Source organism: Lacerta agilis, chromosome 3 (genome assembly GCF_009819535.1).
Source record: "Lacerta agilis isolate rLacAgi1 chromosome 3, rLacAgi1.pri, whole genome shotgun sequence".
Taxonomy (NCBI): domain Eukaryota; kingdom Metazoa; phylum Chordata; class Lepidosauria; order Squamata; family Lacertidae; genus Lacerta; species Lacerta agilis.
The window spans coordinates 16,034,941-16,059,336 of NC_046314.1; the positions used below are offsets into that span (position 1 = coordinate 16,034,941).

Genomic DNA, 24,396 nt, shown 5'->3' on the forward strand with positions numbered 1-24,396 from the left:
CACATTTGCTTGGATGTGGAGCTCTGGTGCAGAGATTGGCTTTCCCATATTCCACAGGTGAGAAACTAGATCTGGCCGCTGGCCTTTAATCCCCTCAGACCCCCAGTGGGCCAACTCTGATAGGTGAGTGGGGCCTGTCCAACAGGAGGCGGAGGCGCTGTGCACAATGAAATGGCAGCAAAGGGGTCAAGAAGCTGTTTTTTGCCCTTTCTCCTGTATGCTAAGTGAGATGTGCCGCTGGGAATTTTTTTTGGGGTGAGCTCTTCTACAGGAGTTGTGAGCAGAGGAAATGACGGCATAAGGCTTCTGCTGCAATCCTGCCTGTAACCCTTTAACACCCTTTTCTGGATCTTTTACCTTTGTGAAACTATTCTCTACATATTGTCCTAAACAACCATTTAAAAAAAGATATGAGAAAGATCGATTTGTTGCCATCTGTTCTAGAGACATTTTTCAAAACGTCGTCTTGAAAAGGTGCGACTTGCTTTCATGTTTGGTGGGCGATCAGGCATTTAGGCTCCATACCTCTGAAATTTTCCCCTTGACTTTTCCCCTCTGCGCGTTTTTCATTTGTTCGTGATATTGTTCTACGAGTAAAGCTGACATCACATAGAGCTTTTTTACACGCAAAGGCTTGCTCCTCTTTTTAGCCTCTTCATCTGCAATCTTTTTAAAGAGAAATTTCAAAAGAAATGCACCATTAAAAAACAAAAAACAAAAAGATGGAGTTTATTTTTGTTTTCTGTCTACTACAGCTTGAGAGTGAAAGCCTAAGGCTCATGAAATAGAAAGTATGAAACAAGATGCAACTTTATACCTTATTTATAAACCCCAGCCAATCTTGCTGCTAATCATCTTCCCCTTTACCCTGCTGGAAAAAAGGCAAGAGCAGCTGCATCACCACTTTTGGAAGCAACCAATATGGTGGAACAGTAATGCTCTGTTGCCCATCCAACAATGGTGTCGCTGCTGCTTCCTGGGGCGATGCAACTTCCTGGGGGGTGAAGTTGGGTGTGTGCAAGCACACTGACATAACCAATCTATTGCTCCTGCTGGTGCTCCCTGGCAGCCCAACCTTGCCACTGCCCTGGTAAGTGGCAGCAATGCCGCTGTTGGAAGTGCGGTGGACTGGCATCGCTCCACCACGCCTGACCACTGCGCTGTACTTCCCATAGCAGCTGGCTACCCCACAAGAGGAGAGGAAACAGGGCAGGATCAAAGTTTCTTCTGTCACTTTGGGTGGAGGAGGCTCTCGAGTCTAAGAGGCACCTTTCATATTTCATAGAGAGCCAGTGTGGTGTAGTGGTTAAGAGTGGTCGACTCGTAATCTGGTGAACCGCGTTCGCGTCCCCGCTCCTCCACATGCAGCTGCTGGGTGACCTTGGGCTAGTCACACTTCTCTGAAGTCTCTCAGCCTCACTCACCTCACAGAGTGTTTGTTGTGGGGAAGGGAGAAGGAGTTTGTTAGCTGCTTTGAGACTCCCTAGGGTAGTGATAAAGTAGGATCTCAAATCCAAACTCTTCTTATTATTCACCTCGATCCTTAAAATGACACTTTGCTCCAACTACAATTTACCTGAGACTGTGGGGTTAAAAGGAAGCTCACTGTGACCTGAGCCACCAGAAAGGTCACCTAGGGCCCCTGAGAGAAAGAACCTCATGGTAATGGGGAAACCAGTCTGGCCCTATGCATTGGACAGCAAATGTTGTGGGGAAGGGAAAGGAGAATGTTAGCCGCTTTGAGACTCCTTTGGGTAGTGATAAAGCGGGATATCAAATCCAAACTCTTCTTCTTCTTCTTCTTCTTCTTCTTCTTCTTCTTCTTCTTCTTCTTCTTCTTCTTCTTCTTCTTCTTCTTTGACATTTAGCCAGCTGCAGTTCTTCCAAAGAACTGATGGAGCCCGCAAAGCCCTTTTATAAAGCTTACTGAAGCTCTCCTGGACTCTTCAGGGATGATCCCTCCCACTGGCCAATAGTGTCAAGGTAAGCTTCAGCTGGTTTAAAGATGTCAACTGATGGGTGGTATATCTTTTGCCATTTTCAAAGTGATAAGCTTTGGTCCAGGTTTAATTCTGAAAGGTGCCTTGCTGCTCATTTTGAGCAACCCAGCAGCTCTGAATGCCGCATCCCACTCTGTTGTTGTGGGTTTGCTGTCATTCAATAGGAAAGAATAGGGTGGGGAACTACCTAACCCTTACACTCACACTTGGTTGGATGCAACCCATGTTTCCACCCCAAATGCAAAATACCACCCCTTTTAAAATATGAACAGGAAATAAACTCCATTTTTTACAACAACAACAACAGCAACAACAACAAAACCTGAAACAAAAAAGTAACAAACATTTAGATACAAGCTGGCAGTTCTGTGCAGCTTTCCTTTGTTAAGAGGTTAATCTTCCTCCAGTGAGTATTAATCTTCACTTGAAACTTAAATGCATTGAGCTACTGATGTATTGCTGAAAATATTGCAGCCTTAGTATGCTGATTATGTGCTTGTAAGCGCTCATCTAGAGAACTGTGTGGATAAAGTCACACAGACAGTGAGGAGCTGCTGTTCAGAAAATACATGCCATGCACCCCTGTGTGCTTGAAAGCCCAGATAAAAGGCTTCACTGGATAAACGCTACAGCATACAATTAGAAATGCATACATTTGTTCCCAGAAACAGAAGCAGCATCGTTGTGCAAAGTTAAACCAAAAGCTCCAACATAAAACGTAAATCGTCTTAATTAATTAGCATTGCATATTATCAAAAAATGCACGCATATATTGGACAGTTTATCCACAATAACCATACCTTGAACATGAGCTTAGCAGCGTCAAAGAAATAGTTGGCTTTACGATACAACTCAACAGCATCAAGGGGCTTGTTCTTTTCTAATAACTGAGAAGCGTATCTAGCTAGTAGAGAGCCAATCTCTTTCATATTGTGTTGCTTAGCCAGCTCAACAGCTTTACTCCACTAGAAGCAAAGGTAACAAACGTTAAGTCAATTAAATACAATTTTATATATCTCTATCTATCTATCTATCTATCTATCTATATCTATATCAATCAAAGGTCCACTGTCTCAAGCAAAAGAGCTCTGCTGCTGGAGAAAATTGGTTCAGGCCTTAGGGCTTTGAGGCCACTGGTAAAACCTATTGTGGTGGAATATTGGGACACAACTCAGGGACAGAATCAATGTAGCTTCTGTTGGTACTCTCAGTGGCAAAACAGTGCTGGATAAAGGTGTTGCACTGCCAAAGTTTCTGAAAGACTCAGGGTGAGGAACCACTTTTGGGCAGAGAGCCACATCTAGCGCTGGGCGATATCTGGTTTTTAACATTGTGATATATCACCAGCTAAACACCAGGAGATACCAATATATCACGATGTCTGAAATCAAGATGGAGCTACGTAGAGGCATTGGCTGGTCTAATCCTTTCGCCTGTGTTAATTCCCAAAATACCTGCCTAGATTCCAAGGCATATAATAGCAGCTTGGGGAGTCTGTGCATAAGGGAATTGGAACTGGCACAAGGGAAAGTAGAAACACTTTCCATCGCAACATCTACACTGTTGTAAGTCCTGATCTGAATTGTGTTTCTCCACTCTGCCAGCTGCTTTTAGGGAAATTAAAAGGCTACTGGGAGTTCTGATTTCAGATCCCTTATGCAATTTGTGGCTTGGCCCTCAGACACAGAGCATAGGAGGATGTAAGCAGCTGGTCAGTAGAAATCAGTTGATTATTAGAGGTTATTATGTAAAAGCAATCCTGGCTATTGGGGGGAAATGATATTAGAATGAACCACTATTAGGTATTAGAATGAAATTAATGTGCAAACAACCTTCCAGTTCAGCAACTCCTGTACTGGGCTTATATTGTTACCTGGTTGAGATTTACACAGATATCTACTGCATCCTTGGGTCTGTTACACTTGAGAAAGGCTGCTACAGCTTGTTCGCACATACCCACAGTAACGAACTTGTGGGCTATGTCCTGCAGGAGACACCAAAAGCATAATTAAGCTGCAGAAGATCATTATTAGGGTGATTGCCAATTCAGTTGTACTCAAGAGTATAGCCTGACTTTATTGGATCTGCTCCGAGTATGACTAAATTGGCTATCACCCTATGTCTGTATTGTCTAAACTACAGATACCAACTGCAGATACTTTGATACTAATAAATTCACCATGGCATATGCTAACAAGGAGACTACATTGTCAGATGCATCTGTTCATTTGATGGATGTAGAAGCACAATATCATTACCATATGTAGTCACTAGCAGAAACTCTACCATCTTCTCCATATTTTAGGCACATCAATAAAATTTAATGCAGCGATCAGCTGGGATATACTCCCCCCCCCCTTATGATAAGCAATGTGCCACTTTTCTTCCTGTGTCCCCTAAAAAATAATAATTAACATTTGACATTCTTTCTACCGGGGTTTGGTATTAGAAAATTTAGAGCTCTGAAGAGTGCCCAAGGATATTTTTGTGTCAAATCTCTCTCTCTCTCTCTCTCTCTCTCTCTCTCTCTCTCTCTCACACACACACACACACACACACACACAAGGACACAGGGACACTCTATCAAATATGTCTGTGTTGTCACCATCTTCTAAAATTCAAAATGTGGTTGAGGATGAATAACATAAAAGATCTGATTTGTGTAAACCAGTGGTTAGTTGCTGGATGAAGTCAGGTTGTTCTGACAAGCAGAACCATAGGCCCAGATTGAACTCACCTGGCATGCTAGCAGAAGAAACCAGCACAAACATTCCTGCTGGTGCAACACGGCTTTCCGACCCTCTCTCTTCCCCCAAAATCCACCTTGGAAGGTCGGGGAGAACCCCCAGAACAGTATGAAAGGGGGAGGAGAGATGGGGTTGTTCCATCTGGCTAGCAAAAATGCTTGTGTTGCTGGAACAAGCAGTGCTGCAGGCCTCCCACAAAACGTCATCTTTTGCATGTTTACTCAGATGGCTATGCTTTGCTTCCACAGCTGGAGGCAGCAATGTTTCTGAACACCAGTTGCTGGAAGCCACAGGAGGGGAGAGGGCTCTTGTGCTCAAATTTTGCTTGTGGGTTTCCAACAGGTGTCTAGCTTTCAACAGTGAGAACAGGATACTGGACTGGATAGGCCACTGGCCTGATCCAGCAGGCTCTTCGTATGTTCTTAAGACCCAGGTAGTCATGTACAGAATTACAACCTGAGGGTGAGAATTCACAATAAGTAGCTTTCCATACTTACAGGAAGCAATTTGTTGTTTTCTGGAAGTGAGTTAGCCAAATCCTCTAGCGCTTGATAGTCTTCCAGCATATAGTAACATTCAGCCAAACGTTCATGGTTTCTGCCTTGTACATAATATGGCACAGCATTTGTCCTATAAGAAGTTGGGCATAGGTGGGAGAGAAACCAGATCTCTGATTATCTGTTAATATTACCGGCTTGCTATTGTCAGATTGTCAATATGTTTAATTTCCTAAGGTCAGTGCTACAAAAGGATCTATAATTGCACCAGCAACGAAGTAGGAAAACCACAGAATATATCTTATGCCTAAGTTTTTAAAATGGAATGCTTTTTGTGTCTCTTTCAAATAAATTCACTATATATATATATATATATATATATATATATATATATATATATATAATATTCTCTAATTCAGTGTTTTTCAACCTGTTTTGGGCAAAGGCACACTTGTTTCATGAAAAAAATCACGAGGCACACCACCATTAGAAAATGTTAAAAAAAATTAACTCTGTGCCTATATTGACTATATATAAAGTAATTCTCTTGAATAGGAATCAAATAAAAACAAAGAAAGTATTTTATAATTACTTTATTATGAAATAGTAAGTAAACAGAAATATGAAAAATTACAAAATATTTTATTCAGTGCGCAACCTGGGTCTGTTTGGCTGTTTTTTAAAAATCTTTCGAATTTTTCAATTTTTCCCACGGCACACCAGGCAACATCTCGCGGCACACTAGTGTGCCGCGGAACAGTGGTTGAAAAACACTGCTCTAATTTACATTTCAAAATATTCATTTAAACAACCTTAAATCAATGACTTTCCTTCTCTTTCCGTGGTTCATTTTGCAAACCATACATCCCTTCATATTTTACATGAACTAATCCATTCAGTAATCCATTGTTACATCCATCAAAACTTATTTACACTGTTGAATTTATCTTAATGCTACCAGCGTTTTTAAATAAACGCAATTTTCATCCATACTTTCATTAAACATTTTCCAGTCTTCTTTAAACGTACATTCAAAACCATTTTCCTGTCTGTTTTAAACATTTCATATAACAGATGATATTGTACAATATCATCAAATAAATTCATTAATTAATATAACTAATTCATCAATCACACATTTTTCCGTGTATAAGACTAGGTTTCCCCCCTATAAAATAACGTCCAAAATTTGGGGACGTCTTATACGTGGATAGATGTCCCATCATTTTCTTAAATCGGAGTCCCCCTAAATAGGGGGCATCTTATAGACGGAAAAGCACGGTAAGTCCCCAGTTTGGACAGGAGGCAGCAATTGTCACTTATAGTGTCAAGTTACGAACATACCATTTCTGTCTATCGGCAAAGTAGTCCCCAATTTCATTGTGTGCCATTTCAAGGAGACTGTCGTCTCCGTGTCCCGAGCCCGTTTGCAAAAGCTGCACTACTCGAAATCCATTCCCTAGTTTCATTCGCAAATCAACAGCAAGGTCTCTGCAAATATAAAAACCAAAAATGCAGCTTCACGAAATACAAAGAGACCCAATTCTAAAATGCTTTATTTAAAAGTACGTTTAGATCACTTTGAAAAGGCAGAAGCATCTCAAGGTGGCTTATGAAACAAAAACATACAACAGAACACAAGCCTATGGTCCCTGCGACAGGGGACAGCACTTTCTGCCACCATGGCAGGATGGTGACGAAGATTTCCACTGCTATGGTTGTCCTGCTGCCGGTCCTCCTTTGGTGGCAGGGCCACAGATGGGGTGATTCAGGTGTGTGTCAAGGACAGCCAAGGATCTGCACGCTCTCAAACAGAGCCAGAAACTATGTCAGCCTGAGAGTTGGCATAGTTAATTCCCTCCCACTGCCTCCAAAAAGAAAAAAAGAACTCACTCCTCTTCCTCCACATTCACTCCATTATACTCACTCCTCTCACATTCTTTCTCCCCCCGCAGCCCTGTAGGTTTCTGAAAGTACAGAGCTGTGGGCCAAAATGTTCAAATTGTATCTCAACCATGAAGTGACCGGGTGGTTTTTGGCAAGTTATTCTTGCTAAACTCCCGCCCACCTAGCAGTTTGAAAGCACGTCAAAGTGCAAGTAGATAAATAGGTACCACTCCGGTGGGAAGGTAAACGGCGTTTCCGTGCGCTGCTCTGGTTCGCCAGAAGCGGCTTAGTCATCCTGGCCACATGACCTAGAAGCTGTCTGAAGTTTAGCACCAGGTTATCTACAAGATAAGCCAGAAGCGGCTTAGTCATGCTGGCCACATGACCCAGAAGCTGTACGCCGGCTCCCTCGGCCAGTAATGTGCCACAATCCCAGAGTCGGACACGACTGGACCTAATTGTCAGGGGTCCTTTACTCTTGCTAAACCTCAGCCCGCACCTGGAATATTAACTGGCCTGCCTCATATTGGGTTGCTATAAGAATGACGAAGAGCATGTCTGGAATTGCTCTGAACATTGTAAAGCTTTACATAAATGCACAGTATCATCACCAAGGCAGCTTACTAGGCCTCAAACAGATGTTTTAGTCTACATTGTGCCTGCATCACTTTTCTGTTGGTTTGCCTGACCTATCCCAGTTCTGTCCCCATGCCTGGTATTCTTTCTTTTTCATTGGTCTTCCCCCTTTTGAGTTATGCAGACTTGAAATTTAGAAACGCAAGTATGGTTTGTGCGGTGCTCACAATTCCTAAATTCACTCATTCAAGATAAGCAGCTCTCCCACGATCAATTGTGCTGTTGTGCACTCGGGGGATTCTCTTGTCAATTCAAATTTATCCTAGAAAATTACCTTCTGTCCATGTCCAAATACATTCTTTCAGCTTCTTCGAATTTGCCGAAGTAAACTGCCACTTCGGCTTGCCTCAGTAATTCACTCTGGAGGTTGAGAAGACGCTTGACAAACTTGATACCTTGGTAATTTTTGTAGCGCACAAATGCTTGCTCAGCAGTGTCAAGATCCAATCTCTGGAGAGCTGTTTCAGCCAACAGTCGCCTGTATAAAGAACACAGATGTCTTACCTGGAAAAAACAGCTTCATAAGGAACAGGCTTAACAAATATTCGTGGCCGAATTGCAGAAGGAGCCAAAGCAGTATATAGAAGAGAAGCTGAGAAGGTGGATGCAATGCCCAAAAGAGCTCGTGGTTTGGGGGGGTGGGAAAAGCTTTGGGTGTGCAGATGAAGGGTCTCTGCAATACCCAGAAACCTCCAAAGGTTTTGCATCATCCCTGGTGGAAAAATCTAAGCTTATTTGAGAAGGACATCTAAAACCCTGAGAGGACAGTGATATATCTAGTTCAGGGGAAGTTGCTGTGTGAACACCTTTGCTTGTCTGTATCTCTAGATGGGTTATGGGAGAGAGAATCAGGCCTCCTGAATTCCTGGAATGAGTGCCAATCTCTTGGAATCCCCTGGGAGAGCAAAAGAGGAAGGGAAGTGATGTGAAATATGCAGCATTCAAGGGTAAATATGGAAACCATAGAAGGGGAGGACAGGAGGTCAATGGTTCACAGCTTGCGGGTACTTCTGGATCCTTTGCTGTCGCTCGAGGCTCAGGTGGCCTTAGTGGCCAGGAGTACCTTCCATCAGCTTCAGCTGGTGGCCCAGCTACGCCACTATCTGGACAGGGATAGCCTAACTACTGTTGTCTATTGCTCTGGTAAGCTCCAGGTTAGATTACTGCAATGCGTTACACATAAGACTGCATCTGAATACGGATCGGAAACTTCAGCTGGTGCAGAATCCAGAGGCCAGATGCTTTGAGCATATTACATCGATCCTGGTCCGACTGCACTGGCTACTAATCAGTTTCCGGGCCCAATTCAAAGTGCTGGTTTTGACCTACAAAGCCTTAAATGGCTCAGGACCACAGTACCTCAAGGACCGCCTCTTTCCATATAAACCTGCCCAGACCCTGAGATCATCTTCTGAGGCCCTCCTTCGTGTGCCTCCTTCTCGAGAGGTCCAGAGGGTGGCTACACGAAAACGGGCCTTCTCTGCAGTGGCTCCCCATCTGTGGAATGCTCTCCCCTGGAAAGTTCGCCTGGTGCCTTCATTATACACCTTTAGACGCCAGGCAAAAACATTCCTTATTAGCCAGGCCTTTGGTTGATTTGGTAGACATCCTATGCCCTTTTAAAATGTGGTGCTCTTTTTTTGGGAGGGGGGTTATTGGGATGTTGTTTTTATTTTGATTACATATTTTGTGGTTTTATATTTTGATTTTGTTCTGTGAAGTGCCCTGAGACCTCCAGGTATAGGGAGCTATATAAATTCAATGAATGAATGAATGAATGAATGAATGAATAAATAAATAAATAATGTAATTTTCAGTCTATGCTAAAATTTGTAGGGGTTTTTTAAAAAAAAAAAAAAAAAGAGGAAGGAAAGTAGATGAACCCTTTGCCAAGCTGTGAAATAAGGTGTCTTTAATCCAACTAACAAATATAAGGTGGAGGAACGTTTACATTCTGGACACCACTCTTGCTAGGTAGAGGTATTAGAAATCTCTACATCCTGCCTGACCTGAACCTGGTGGATATTTGCCCTTCTTCCACTGGGCTTTTCTAATGCTTTTGGACGTGCCAGGCATTTCTGTGGTTGGCATCTGTCCAGGCAGGGCAGAGGTATGGCGTGTGGCTCTTTGGAGCTTTAATCAGAGTTGCGTTGCAGAGTTGCGTGTCCAGTGACGGCCCTAATGTCCCTCTGACCTCCTGCTGCCTTTTGCTTGGTGGGAATGTCCTCTGTCTTCCAGTAAAAGGTTGCTTCAGCTATCGCCTAGATGGGTTGCTCCTTTCTGAAGGTTCCCCATCTGACGTCTGCACTGCTCTCTGCTTCTTTTCTCTCTCTCCTTTAAAATAGGCTACCTGGGCTTGCTGAAACGGCTTACCTACCCACGATGCAGGTCAAAAGCCGCCTGAGGATTGAGAAGGAAAATGTACCACATGGTCCTCAGTGACCTTTGTTGTTGTTGTTCAGTCGTTCAGTCGTGTCCGACTCTTCGTGACCCCATGGACCAGAGCACGCCAGGCACGCCTATCCTTCACTGCCTCTCGCAGTTTGGCCAGACTCATGTTAGTAGCTTCGAGAACACTGTCCAACCATCTCATCCTCTGTCGTCCCCTTCTCCTTGTGCCCTCCATCTTTCCCAACATCAAGGTCTTTTCTAGGGAGTCTTCTCTTCTCATGAGGTGGCCAAAGTACTGGAGCCTCAGCTTCAGGATCTGTCCTTCTAGTGAGCACTCAGGGCTGATTTCTTTGAGAATGGATAGGTTTGATCTTCTTGCAGTCCATGGGACTCTCAAGAGTCTCCTCCAGCACCATAATTCAAAAGCATCAATTCTTCGGCGATCAGCCTTCTTTATGGTCCAGCTCTCACTTCCGTACATTACTACTGGGAAAACCATAGCTTTAACTATACGGACCTTTGTCGGCAAAGTGATGTCTCTGCTTTTTAAGATGCTGTCTAGGTTTGTCATTGCTTTTCTCCCAAGAAGCAGGCGTCTTCTAATTTCGTGACTGCTGTCACCATCTGCAGTGATCATGGAACCCAAGAAAGTGAAATCTCTCACTGCCTCCATTTCTTCCCCTTCTATTTGCCAGGAGGTGATGGGACCAGTGGCCATGATCTTAGTTTTTTTGATGTTGAGCTTCAGACCATATTTTGCGCTCTCCTCTTTCACCCTCATTAAAAGGTTCTTTAATTCCTCCTCACTTTCTGCCATCAAGGTAGTATCATCAGCATATCTGAGGTTGTTGATATTTTTTCCAGCAATCTTAATTCCGGTTTGGGATTCATCCAGTCCAGCCTTTCGCATTATGAATTCTGCATATAAGTTAAATAAGCAGGGAGACAATATACAGCCTTGTCGTACTCCTTTCCCAATTTTGAACCAATCAGTTGTTCCATATCCAGTTCTAACTGTAGCTTCTTGTCCCACATAGAGATTTCTCAGGAGACAAATGAGGTGATCCGGCACTCCCATTTCTTTAAGAACTTGCCATAGTTTGTTGTGGTCGACACAGTCAAATGCTTTTGCGTAGTCAATGAAGCAGAAGTAGATGTTTTTCTGGAACTCTCTAGCTTTCTCCATAATCCAGCGCATGTTTGCAATTTGGTCTCTGGTTCCTCTGCCCCTTCGAAATCCAGCTTGCACTTCTGGGAGTTCTCGGTCCACATACTGCTTAAGCCTGCCTTGTAGAATTTTAAGCATAACCTTGCTAGCGTGTGAAATGAGTGCGATTGTGCGGTAGTTGGAGCATTCTTTGGCACTGCCCTTCTTTGGGATTGGGATGTAGACTGATCTTCTCCAATCCTCTGGCCACTGCTGAGTTTTCCAAATTTGCTGGCATATTGAGTGTAGCACCTTAACAGCATCATCTTTTAAAATTTTTAATAGTTCAGCTGGAATATCATCACTTCCACTGGCCTTGTTGTTTGCGAGGCTTTCTAAGGCCCATTTGACTTCACTCTCCAGGATGTCTGGCTCAAGGTCAGCAACCACATTACCTGGGGTGTATGACACCTCCGTATCTTTCTGGTATAATTCCTCTGTGTATTCTTGCCACCTCTTCTTGATATCTTCTGCTTCTGTTAGGTCCTTTCCACTTTTGTCCTTAATTGTGGTAATCTTTGTACGAAATGTTCCTTTTATATCTCCAATTTTCTTGAACAAATCTCTGGTTTTTCCCATTCTGTTATTTTCCTCTATTTCTTTGCATTGCTCGTTTAGAAAGGCCCTCTTGTCTCTCCTTGCTATTCTTTGGAAATCTGCATTCAATTTCCTGTATCTTTCACGGTCTCCCTCGCATTTTGCTTGCCTTCTCTCCTCCGCTATTTGTAAGGCCTCATTGGACAGCCACTTTGCTTTCTTGCATTTCTTTTTCATTGGGATGGTTTTCGTTGCTGTCTCCTGTATAATGTTACGAGCCTCCATCCACAGTTCTTCAGGCACTCTATCCACCAAATCTAAATCCTTAAACCTGTTCTTCACTTCAACTGTGTATTCATAAGGAATTTGATTTAGATTGTATCTTACTGGCCCAGTGGTTTTTCCTACTTTCTTCAGTTTAAGCTGGAATTTTGCTATAAGAAGCTGATGATCTGAGCCACAGTCAGCTCCAGGTCTTGTTTTCGCTGAGTGTATAGAGCTTCTCCATCTTTGGCTGCAGATAATATAATCAATCTGATTTCGATGTTGCCCATCTGGTGATGTCCATGTGTAGAGTCGTCTCTTGTGTTGTTGGAAAAGAGTGTTTGTGATGACCAGCTTGTTCTCTGGTCAAGTGACCTTTTGCATGCACCAATTCTTACATGACCTATTTACACTTTTGACACATCATGAGCAGCAAATGTTTAAATTTGACCTTCGTAGGAGGTCAAATTTAGCTAGCGGCTCTTACTACTATTGGATGTTTTCACATCAAACTGAGATTATTTTCCTATATAATAGATACCAGTCCAAATCCTCAGCTAATAAAACCTGTTTTATTAACCTAGATTTAACCCTGAAAAGCCGTAAGAATATAATCCCTCTAAATAGGAAAGAAAACCTAGGGAAAAAATGGAATTTTACCAAAGCCTTGGGTGTGAATTTTCTTCAATGAACTGGGCAGACTCTGCAATGCCTGCATTATTTACAATCGCCTGTGCATCTCGTAGTGATCTAATCTCAAAATTAAGTATGTAATCCTTATTAGGATGTTCAGGATTCTGTAAAATATGCAAAAAAAAAAAAGTTTAGTGGCTGCTCATTTCTACTGAAAACCACTGTTGTATAAACTGAATGTTTTTAGAAAGGGGGGAGGGGAGAAATCTAAAACTTACCTTTAATATTTCATCCAGTAAAACAGATTTGATTTCTAAATCTTCAAAGTTGCAAATGTATCCGGATGTTTGAAGGGGTTCCTTAAAATACAAGTTACCATATAATCAGCAAATCAAAATTATCTGGCAGCATTTCAGACACCACTTTCAATGCCATTTAGGACGCAATCCTATATACACTTCCTAGGAAACAAACCCCACTGAAATCAGAGAGACCTAACTGTGCTGTTACTCACATTTAAGTGTGCACAGGATTGCAGACTTTGGCAATGTTATCACCGGTTTTCCTGCCTACTCAATTTATCTTACTCACGCAACCTCATATTTGTGCTCCCTCTGTATTTGTGAAATGCAGAGGGAAGCCTGTGGAGCTCCTTACAGCTTTTAGAAAGCGTCAGCCTAGTATTGCTGTTGTTTCTGCATTTGCAGTTTAAATCCTCAAGGGGCTGGAGCACCATTCCTACAGAGAACAGCTACATCATTTGAAGCTTTCAGTCTTAACTGTAAGAACTATGGAGAGGCTTGTAACATTTTCTAAACTGTAATTAACCAAGGTGTGGTAACATCTTTTAAGGGTAAGATGACTTTAAGCAACTATCAGACAAATTCATGGAAGATATCTCAATTTTCAGAGAACTGCAAGCACAGCTAGACTGGTGACCATATAACACTGGTCCTAAAAGATCTACATTGGCTGACTGTATGTTTCCAAGCACAATTCAAAGTGTTGGTGCTGACCTTTAAAGCTCTAAATGGCCTTGGCCCAGTACACCTGAAGGAGCATCTCCACCCCCATTGTTCAGCCCAGACACTGAGGTCCAGCGCCGAGGGCCTTCTGGTGGTTCCCTCATTGCAAGAAGCAAAGCTACAGGGAATCAGGCAGAGGACCTTCTCGGCAGTGGCGCCCACCCTGTGGAACACCCTCCCACCAGATGTCAAGGAGATATTATAACTATACAACTTTAAGAAGACATCTGAAGGCAGTCATGTATAGGGGAATTTTTAATTTTTAATGTTTGACATTTTACTGTGTTCTTATATCTGTTGGAAGCTGCCCAGAGTGGCTGGGGAAAATCAGTCAGATGAGTAGGGTTCAAATAAAATAATAGTAACAACCACCTTTAAATACTAGGTGCTGAAGGCACTTTGTTCCCTTAATCGCTGTTGAATTTCCACCTATTTTCACTTTGCTTTCAGCTTGACAAAAACTCCTAGTCAATCAACCAAGGAATATATATGACAAACAATGTGCTAAAAGAACATATGATATCCAAGTGGATCTGCAGAGAACCTCGCCAACTACCTTCCTCCTATTCCAGCCCCCAAAAATGCAATGGGAGATTGTGGACTCCCAATTAAAATATTTGTATTTAATTATTGCTTATTGCTGTACCTCAGGATCCATGTTTCTGAACACATACATCCTCGTTTTCTCCATCATGGCAAATAACTCTGGATTATCTCTGGCCCATTTCATATCCCAAACATCTTTGCGTTCCAGTTTGAGTTGTTCACCTACTGCTTGGCTTCCTGAACTGTCTGTTATTCGGGTGTCCAAGTCAAAGAAAACCAGCATTCCTAACATGTCTATGATAGCGAGACGGCTGAAAATGAAGGGAGAATGAAGGAAAACAAAAATAGTCCTTCTTTATCAACTTTCTGTCTCAGAATTTCAGTCACAAATAGCATAGATAGAACTACATATTAACGGGTAAACATTGAATTCCCAAATTGAGGTTTCTTTCAACATCATAGTAATAATGATAATAATAAAAAAATTAGAATACACCCTTCTCCAGCAGGTCCCAGGACAGGTTAGAGCAATTTAAAATTCAGAATTAAAAACCAGTTATCAGCTATTATGTTTACAAAAAGAGGATGAGCCCTGAAGACACACATTTCAGGTGTCTAAGGCCAGAGTAAAGAGGCAAATCTTCACCATTTTCTGAAAGCTGTAGAATAAAGACAATTCCACAATTTAGGGGCTGCCACAGAAATTGCCCTCCCCCACCCCACCCCACCTTTTGAGGGGGTAGAAATACCCTTAACACCTGGGAGGATCTGTCAGGAATGAGGTGGTTGTTCAGATCTTTGCATCCTAAGTCTTTAGGGCTTTGAATGCTAACATGAGCATCGTGAATTGGGCCTGGAAACAAACTGGCAGCTGAGGCATCTGTTTTAGAATGGACTGATAAGAGTTCAAAAAGCAAACCCAGCCAATAATCTGGCTGCTGCGTTTTGGACCACTTGAAAGTTTCCAAATCATCTTCAAGGGCAACATGGCGTAGAACACACTGTATTAATCCAATCTGGAAGTTACTAGAGCGAAATGCTAATATAAGGAAGGGAAGCCCTTCTTGCAACCCCATTTCCTGCCAGAACCACCCCCCTTCAGTTAATTTTTCACCCTTTCCCCCCCAGTCTATTAAAAGCCTTGGGTTGTATCCAACATAGTTCACTGTGAACATTCCTTCAGTGCAAGAATTTCTGCTTGTGCAATGGAATGTTCTTCCCCTTCCTCTCCCTGTGCACCCACAAATCTATTCTAAGGGATCCCCCCAACCCTTCGGAGCAGATTTGGGAAGGCATGGGTGGAGAAGGGGGGAGATGGCCCATTGTACAAGCAGAAATCCTTGCATTGATGGGGTGAAATGGTTGAATGCCACCCCTTGTCTCCAATAAAATATGTAATCTACAAAAAATTCAGCCTCCTAGAATAATGTTTCAGCTAACAGAATGTTTCCGAATTGGTAAAGACTGTGTCTCAAAGTTGAGAATCTATTTTACAACCAAAACTTCTGTCTTACCTGGAAATGCAATTCAGAGACATTTGATAAGGCCGACAGTTGAGGAGATACTTCCGAATCAAACCAACGTTGGGGAGCCTGTAGCTCTGAATGGTGCCAGATTCTCGACCCTAGAGAAAAACAACTTTTGAGAAGCGAGGAAATATGAGCATAACGTACCTTTCTTTATGTGCTGGACAGGTAGCAACCTGTAGTCTTATCAAATGAATGAGCCAAAGGTGTGGGAGAATAAAACTGTAGAGTTGGAAGGGACCATGAGGGTTCTCTAGCCCAACCCCCATTGCTGCTATTTCCTCTTCCCTTCAGTCCATTTGAAATTGCTGCGGCTGAGCAGGAATCGCTGAGCAGTGGAGAGAAAGGGGACTTAGGCACACCCCCTTTATTGGAAGCCCCACCCCCTTTTCCTCACTGCTCAGCTGTTCCTATAGATTGGGGTGCATGAGAGAAGCTGGTGGAGGAGGAACAGAGTGATCTGTCTCCCTCTTGCAGGTTATTGTTGAGATTTGCCCTTTCAAAAAACAGCAAAAGAAATTCTTTGCAGGCACTGACTTCCCCAGTGTTGCATGAGGTTTCGTGTCCACATGTGAACAGCCAAACCTGCGCTTTCATGCTTGAAACCCTTTGCTTCATTTTAAAAAAAATGTTTTTATTTATACTTTTCAAATTTATACATTTCATTAATTTTACGACTTTAACATTTCAAAGTTTGACTTCCTTCCCCCTTTCTGCGGTTCCTTAAATTTATTTGTTAATATCTTCTGCATATTCAAATTCATTTTATTTGCTCATTTAATTATCTACTTTAAATATATACTCTTATGAAACTGCAGGTTATTACAATAATCCTGCCAATGTTTTTATGTTTGCAATTTATCTGTAAATATTCAATAAAACATTTCCATTCTTTTATAAAAAGTTTGTTATCTTGATTTCTTATTCTTCTGGTAAGTTTTGTCATTTCTGCATATTCCATAAGTTTTTGTATCCATTCTTCCTTTGCTGGGACTTCTACTTCTTTCCATTTGGGGGCAAGTAGCATTCTTTTTGCTGTAGTTGCATACATAAATAAATTTCTATACCATTTAGGTGGTTCTGTCCCTATAATTCCTCAAAGAAAAGCTTCTGGGTTGTTTTTTTTCCAGAGTTTATTTTAAATATCCTTTTCAATTCATTATATATCATTTCCCAGTAAGCTTTAACCTTACTACAAGACTAGGGATTGCTGCGGGTGCTGTTTGTATATAATCTTTTGTGCCTGAGACTCGAATCAGCTTATCTCCTGTTTGGCACCTTCTCCTGTATGCCGAGGCATAGTCAGTAGTGGACAGAGTAGTGAGGCAGCGACACTCACCTGACCTCCAGCAGTATCACTGCTGTTTACCAGCAGGTAGCAGAGAAGAATGCATACAGTGGTACCTTGGTTTTCAAACAGAATGCATTCCAGGAGTCCATTCAACTCCCGGAACCATTCAAAATCCAAAGCTCGGCTTCCAATTGGCTGCAGGAGTGTTCTGCAGCCAATTGGAAGCTGCGGAAGCCGCGCTGGACGTTCGGCTTCCGAAAATCGTTCGAAAACCAGAACACTCACTTACAGGTTGTTGTGGAATCAGGTTAACACAGGGTTAACTCTGCCCAGGAAGTGACGTTCTGAACTCTGGATGTTTTTGCTGTTTCTGTATTGCTATTGTAACTGTGTCGCAGTTTGATTTGTGTGTGCTGTAAGGCAAGATGGAGGAGTCGATGTGCTCTCGGCTGATGTATATATTACTGCAATAAAAGATGACTTAGAATAGAACTATCGTGTTCAGAAGCCTTAATTGGACTTACACTTCAGGGGCACGCTGTGCTATCTCTGCTAAGACTGTTTATTACGCACGTCGTTGGAAGCGCTCCGGACCGAGAATGGCTGCCTGGCAATCGGCTGAGAGAGCTCGTTATCCACTTGGCTTGCAGTCGCCTTTATTTCGAATACAGGTTTCGATCGTTCGGGAGCAGATTTGTTTGGGAGCCAAGGCGTTCGGCTTCCAAGGTACGACTGTATTGGAAACACATTGGTGGGAGCACCAGATTGGCTCTGCTGGCGCACTTGTACCACAATGACCTCCCTGCTCCATCTCTGCCTCCCAGTGAACAGCAGCAGCAAGACTGGCCAGAGGTGTACTAGTGGATATAGCCTTTTAGATTCAGCAGGGCAAGGGCAATATCGCCCAGCTATAAATCTAAGTTTATTCTTGTGCAGCGTTAAGAGAACCATGTGTGCTTGGAAAAGAATATGCAAATATTGTTAAATAAATAAATGAATTAAAATAAACAGCACATTCGGTACTTACAATAATAAGTGTCTTATCAGATGCTGTTATTGCACAAATCGGATCCCTCGTTCCCTGAAACCGTATCAGAGATGTCAAGTTTAATCACCAAAAGCAGTTTTATTCTTTGAAACAGAGGTGCGGAGCGAAATCGCTAGCAAGAATATGGTAACATTTAGAAGGGAAAGTAGTTCTTTTGAGTTGTATGATCGAGCAATTTAAAAAAATAATCAGAAGAAATCTAATGCACTTTAAGATTATAAACAACAGCTCAAAATGGCTTTCCTCACAGATTGGCAAAACAAGATTCTGGTAAGAACTTACTTGTAAAGCTTTCGCATAATCAAGTACTCCATCACCTGCTCCAGAAGGGGTATCATCTACATGATAAATCCTGAAAGGAAAAATGGAAAAAGGAAATTGGTACCCTCTGAACTACAGGGATATTTTTTTAGGGCTTGCACTTTACATACTGCACATTTCGTTTCCCGAATGTGTGTGTGTTTTTCTGTGCTTGTTCTTAGTGCAGGTTTTTAAAAAGTGGTTATAGGGTTGAGGAAGGCAAAAGGTTCTGAAGAACCTGTCTGTAAGAATAAAACCCAGAGTGGGAGGTTATTCTGTCTAGAGCGTGTCCTCCAGTGCACTCTTGCAAGCAGGAAAATGCTGCACAGAAAGAGGATTGGATTTTGGAGGTAGTGGGGTGCCAGACTGAAATGAAATATGGCAATCTGATTGGGAGAAATTCTCAAAGCAAAATAATCCTAACTTCCCATTATTATTCCAGGTATGACACAAAAATTTAAGCTTGGGTCCTAAGACAACTTAAGGAGCTTGACAGAAGCAGAACTCTTCCTCTTCTTGCCCCCTGCATCGCCCAAAATGCTTCTCTGGACACTCAGTGGGGGCCTGCCCAAACAATGCAGAAAGGGTACAGAAGGCAGGTAGAGGAACGAGAAGATTGGAAACTTTCCTTCTATGAACTTCATTAAGCTAACTTATCTTAGGATCCAATACACAGCATTGTAGAAACAGATAAAAGAGCTGGGCCATGAAAGATCTGAATGGCATCAAAGAAGAGAATCCACTGGTGTAAATAAGGGTCCCAGAAGCAGTTACAGTGAATGAGCTAGGAAGAATATTTGGCATGCTGAATAAGAGATGTTAGTCCCTTCCTGACTGGGAAACAGGCAGATAGTATTTACAAATTAATTATTCACAAAGCAACTATTTTATGAATTTGCTTGCAAATCAAATGTCACAGAGATAATGCTAGGAGTTAAACAGCATAGCACAGGAAAAGAAGCTGCAAAATTGGAAAACAAACCTCTCTTTGCCCTCTTTTCTAGTTCGTGCCACCTGATTAATTTCCATCGCAGTGAGCTTCTTGTCCACGCGATACTGCCAGATATAAAATGCTTCTTTTGAAGCTGCTATCACCTGGGTTTTGGTCATGATAACGAACAGTGGTGCTATTATAAAATCCAAACAAGAAGCACAAATTGAATAGGTCCTTTGAATGGTGCAATCTTATTTAGACCAAGATAGGAAGTAGGTTGTGTACATGTGTAGCCAACATGCAGGTAGTCAACCTGAAGGTGTTGTTGTAGTATAACTCCCATCAGTCTCAGCGAGCAGGGCAAATGGTCAGGGATGATGGGAGCTTTAGTCCGGAAACAACTGAAACTGGCTACCCACGCACTGCTCTGGTTCGCCAGAAGCGGCTTTGTCATGCTGGCCACATGACCCGGAAGCTGTACGCCAGCTCCCTTGGCCAGTAATGTGAGATGAGCGCCACAACCCCAGAGTCGGACACGACTGGACCTAATGGCCAGGGGTCCCTTTACCTTTACCTTACCCTTGGATGTCATTGCGAGGTATAAGAAAACCAACACAAATCTCATGGCCTGGTTCAAAGATCTATATCTGCTGAACACAAAATGTGCAGGGAATTTCCAGGGAATAGGTGCTGGCACACTCCAAGTATACATTTCTCATTTATTTCATAATACATGTGCTTCCTATAGATAATTATCTTTAAAAACTTTGATTTTAGATACAGGTGGGTAGCCGTGTTGGTCTGCCATAGTCGAAACAAAATAGAAAATTCTTTCCAGTAGCACCTTAGAGACCAACTGAGTTTGTTCTTGGTATGAGCTTTCGTGTGCATGCACACTTCTTCAGATACACTGAAACAGAAGTCACAGAAGGGTTTGGCCTTGACAAACAGGCCAAACCCTACGCCAAAGGATAAATGGACATAAATCTGATATCAGGAATCACAAGACAGAGAAACCAGTAGAACACTTCAATCTCCCAGGACATTCTATAAAAGATCTCAAAGTAGCTGTCTTAATACAAAGAAATTTCAGAAATAGACTGGAAAGAGAAGTGGCTGAATTGCAACTAATCACCAAACTTAAAACCATGGAGAAACCTGGTTTGAACAAAGACATTGGATTCTTATCTCATTATACATAACATAGCCATCTTTAGCGATCTCACCCCTTGCCTTTCCCTGCAAGACTAATTGCAGCCGTCGTCAACAGTTTTTCCACACCTATCTGCTGATCACCCATTCCCACCACCCTTCTGAGTAATACCCCTCCCCACTCCCTCACTATATTTAAGGATCTGGTGACTTCTGTTTCAGTGTATCTGAAGAAGTGTGCATGCACACGAAAGCTCATACCAAGAACAAACACAGTTGGTCTCTAAAGTGCTACTGAAAAGAATTTTCTATTTTGTTTTGATTTTAGAGTTATCATTATATCCATTTCCATTCCCTTACTTGCCTTGTATTCATTATGCTATCAATTTTATAAAACAATGCATTCCTAATAATGGGAATCTTTCTACAGAAAAAGGTAGCAGTGGAAGTCTCCACCCCACTTTACTGGATTTGGGGCACAGATGGAGAGTCTATGCTGGCCTTCCTAGATGTTGTTCGACTGCAACTCTCAGAATCCCTGATCCCTGGCCATGCTATCTGGGAATGATGGGAGCTGTAGTCAAATGGCATCTGGACGGCAACATATTCCTCATTCCATTACAGTGTGTATGCTCTTTTGGGCTGTTTTGGGAGGAACAGTGGGCTATAAATTATCTAATAATAATAAATAACAGCAACAAAAACATATGAAAGGTAAGATCAATAATACTACAGTAAGTAACAAGGTACTTTGAAGTGTGATTCTTTCTATTGTGTTGCTCTAACATCTACCACCAACTATAAACAGTGCAATCAACAATCTCTATTGAGCTTTCTCTATCAGTCGTTTTGATAGTTTAATATCTATGGCAGAAATAACCAATCAGCAATAGAACACTGAAATTGAGAAACGTTAAGTGGGAACTACTCTTCTACTCTGCCTATCAAGCTCTGTTGTTAGAAGTAGCTAGCATGGTAAATACATTTTAAAAGCCTCCCATTGAAAACTGGCAAATATTAGCCTTTGATGAACCTGCATGCAAATGCTTAATTAAAAATAAATGGAACTTGATAAGGAAAGGCAGTTGCAAATTGGGCTCAAGTACTTGACTGAAACCTGGAAATTAAACAGTTTTTGAAGATTGGAATTGCATGAATAAAGTGTGCAAATGCTTTAGTGACATTTGCAAAAGTCGGAACGATTCACAATATGCCTAATAAAACAGCAGATGTGTGGGTCCTTTGAAAAGTGAGCACGATCGGCACTTTTGAAAAGAGCAAATATGTTTACATCACATGCGCAGATGTTCTGATGTGGTGTGGGAATGGGGAACCTGTGGCCTTCCAGATGCTGTTGGACTCCAATTCACATCAGCCTCGGACAGCATGGCCAGTGATTAGGAATACTGTAGTCTAACAACATCTGGAGAATCACAAGTTTCCTGAGATGGAATCCAGAAGTTCAACATTTTCAGTGATTCCTCCTCAATGAAGTCTTTCAAAGCGCCCAAATCTCCTCCAGAGGGTTGGGCAATAGGGCGGTTCATAAAAAACTTTTTTTAAAAAAATGCCTGGTCCAAAGGTCTTATCTTACTACACTAGGGATTATATAGCTATACAGTGGTGCCTCGCATGACGAAATTAATTCGTTCTGCGAGTGCTGTCGTATAGCGAAAATTTCGTCTTGCGAAACACCAAAGGGGGAAGAGCAGTTTGACGGGGGGGGGGGGAATCGGAAATTTTTTCGTCTTGCAAGGCAAGCCCATTGAAAAATTCGTCTTGCGAGACAGCCTTCCGCTAGCGAATGCCTTTCATCTAGCGAGTTTTTTGTCTAGCGAGGCATTCGTCTAGCGGGGCACCACTGTATCTGAAATTTCATGCATATCAGTTAATATCTTGACCCTGTTCCACTGAACTAAAATTTCAGCCTTCACGACATAGGAAAACGGCCAAGTAAACAGCTATTTTTGTGGAGGAGGGTCAAAATATTAACTGATATGCGTGAAACTTCAGATATACCTGTAGCTATATAATCCCTAGTGTAGTGGGATAAGACCTTTGGAGCAGGCATTAAAAAAAAAAAGTTTTTATGAACCGCCGCCCTATTGGGCAACCTTTTGGAACGGCATGGGAGCTGGTGCCAGTGGCTTCAAGGGGTAGGGGGTGGGAATCACATAATCAGCTCCCTTCACATTCTGGTGACAGAAGCTCTTCTGGATGAAATAGCCTTTGTCTGCACTGGACGAAACACTATGCTTTGTCAATAAAATAATATTGGCTTAAAATCCCATTCCTACCTGATGCAGCTGGCATTCTGAACAGAAATATCAATTAACAAGGAACTGGATCTAGACTAATAATAATAATAATTTTATTTATACCCCACCCTTCCCAGCCAGAAAACCGGGCTCAGGGCGGCTAACATCAATTAAAATCACAGCAAGAAAACATAAAAACGATCAATTTAAAATAACAGATTAAAATACAAATTTAAAAATTCAATTAAAACTGCAGGTCTCAATCTCAAAATATCCCACCAATAAAAGATGAAGCGTAAATATTAAACAGAAACCAACCCAAAGGCCAGGTGGAACAGCTCTGTCTTGCAGGCCCTGCGGAAAGATGCCAAATCCCGCAGGGCCCTGGTCTCTTGTGATAGGCTGTTCCACCAAGTCGGGGCCAATATTGAGAAGGCCCTGGCCCTAGTTGAGGCCAACCTAACGTCTTTGTTGCTCGGGACCTCCAAAAGGTTATTATTTGAGGACCTTAAGGTCCTACATGGGACATACCAGGAGAGGCGGTCCCTTAAATACGAGGGTCCTAAACCGCATAGGGCTTTAAAGCACAGTTCCACTTATGGGATGCTCCCATGGGCAGAAAGTGGGACCCCCCACCCCAACCCCATAAAGGCTGAAGGATGCCCTAGAACAGTGTGGGAGGTAGTGGAGAGGGGCTTCCTGGGGAATTTTTGTGTGTGAAAATCACCTCCCTCCCTTCCTCCAGTGGATGTTTCCGCTGCATCAGAATCCCTTCTGCAATCAAAGGGAGGGACATATGTCTGAACCCAGCCCACAGGCACTTTTGCAATTAGTTTCAAAAGAAGTGGACCTAGCAGGCCATACTAAAATGGCAGCAGGAGGTAGACCTACTTCTATTACAGTTTGCTAACGTTTCAAGACACTAAACAGCAAAGAGTTTGCCAGCCCTGTCACATAAGTAGAAGTTAGCCATTTTGGATTGCCATTGCAATCCGAAATGATTTGGGGCAAAGGCTCAAGAAGCATAATGAATACAATAAAACTCTGAACATCTGCTTACCAATGTCAATATATTTTGGATCCAGAGGAGTACCAATGGAATTGCAGAGAACAAGTACATACTATGGAAAAATTAAAAACACATAACTGTCAAAGCAAAACACATAAGCCACTATGTTCGGCAACTCAAATTATATTGAACTCAGCTTATATATTATTATTTAAATCTGTATCCTCCCGAGGGAGCCCATATAGATTAGGTAAGGAAATACATCCAAGATTTATGATCGCATAACAAGTTAATATAGTATTTTAAAATCATTTTAAGGGGAGAAGAAAGGAACAAGAACTCATGTTTCATTAGTATCCTTTAGTAAATTAGTAAATTCCTTTCAACTAAAACCACCACCACAACAAGGAAACCACCCCTTTGCAACAAAATGTCACTGCTTATGAAAGGGCAAAGCACAAAATATTATGTTAGAAAGCACTACTGAATTCCTTTGACTAATCAATGA

The 24,396-nt window shown here is 42.1% G+C and overlaps 1 protein-coding gene across 3 annotated transcripts in view; it reads right to left on the minus strand.

The window, feature by feature from the left end:
* WDR35 (WD repeat domain 35) overlaps window positions 1–24,396 on the minus strand; it is a 39,402-nt gene that overhangs the window by 2,247 nt on the left and 12,759 nt on the right. For 2 of the 3 annotated variants that reach the window (XM_033142908.1, XM_033142907.1), the window contains 14 exons: window positions 23,940–24,000; window positions 19,518–19,662; window positions 18,518–18,587; window positions 18,215–18,268; window positions 15,885–15,994; window positions 14,471–14,681; window positions 13,078–13,158; window positions 12,827–12,963; window positions 8,042–8,245; window positions 6,589–6,735; window positions 5,245–5,377; window positions 3,874–3,984; window positions 2,801–2,965; window positions 526–666 (listed from right to left, as the gene is read on the minus strand). In XM_033142908.1, coding sequence (XP_032998799.1) covers window positions 526–666; window positions 2,801–2,965; window positions 3,874–3,984; window positions 5,245–5,377; window positions 6,589–6,735; window positions 8,042–8,245; window positions 12,827–12,963; window positions 13,078–13,158; window positions 14,471–14,681; window positions 15,885–15,994; window positions 18,215–18,268; window positions 18,518–18,587; window positions 19,518–19,662; window positions 23,940–24,000 — 1,770 coding nt within the window. The remainder of the gene's footprint in view (window positions 1–525; window positions 667–2,800; window positions 2,966–3,873; window positions 3,985–5,244; window positions 5,378–6,588; window positions 6,736–8,041; window positions 8,246–12,826; window positions 12,964–13,077; window positions 13,159–14,470; window positions 14,682–15,884; window positions 15,995–18,214; window positions 18,269–18,517; window positions 18,588–19,517; window positions 19,663–23,939; window positions 24,001–24,396) is intronic. The other variant, XM_033142909.1, reaches the window with a different exon arrangement.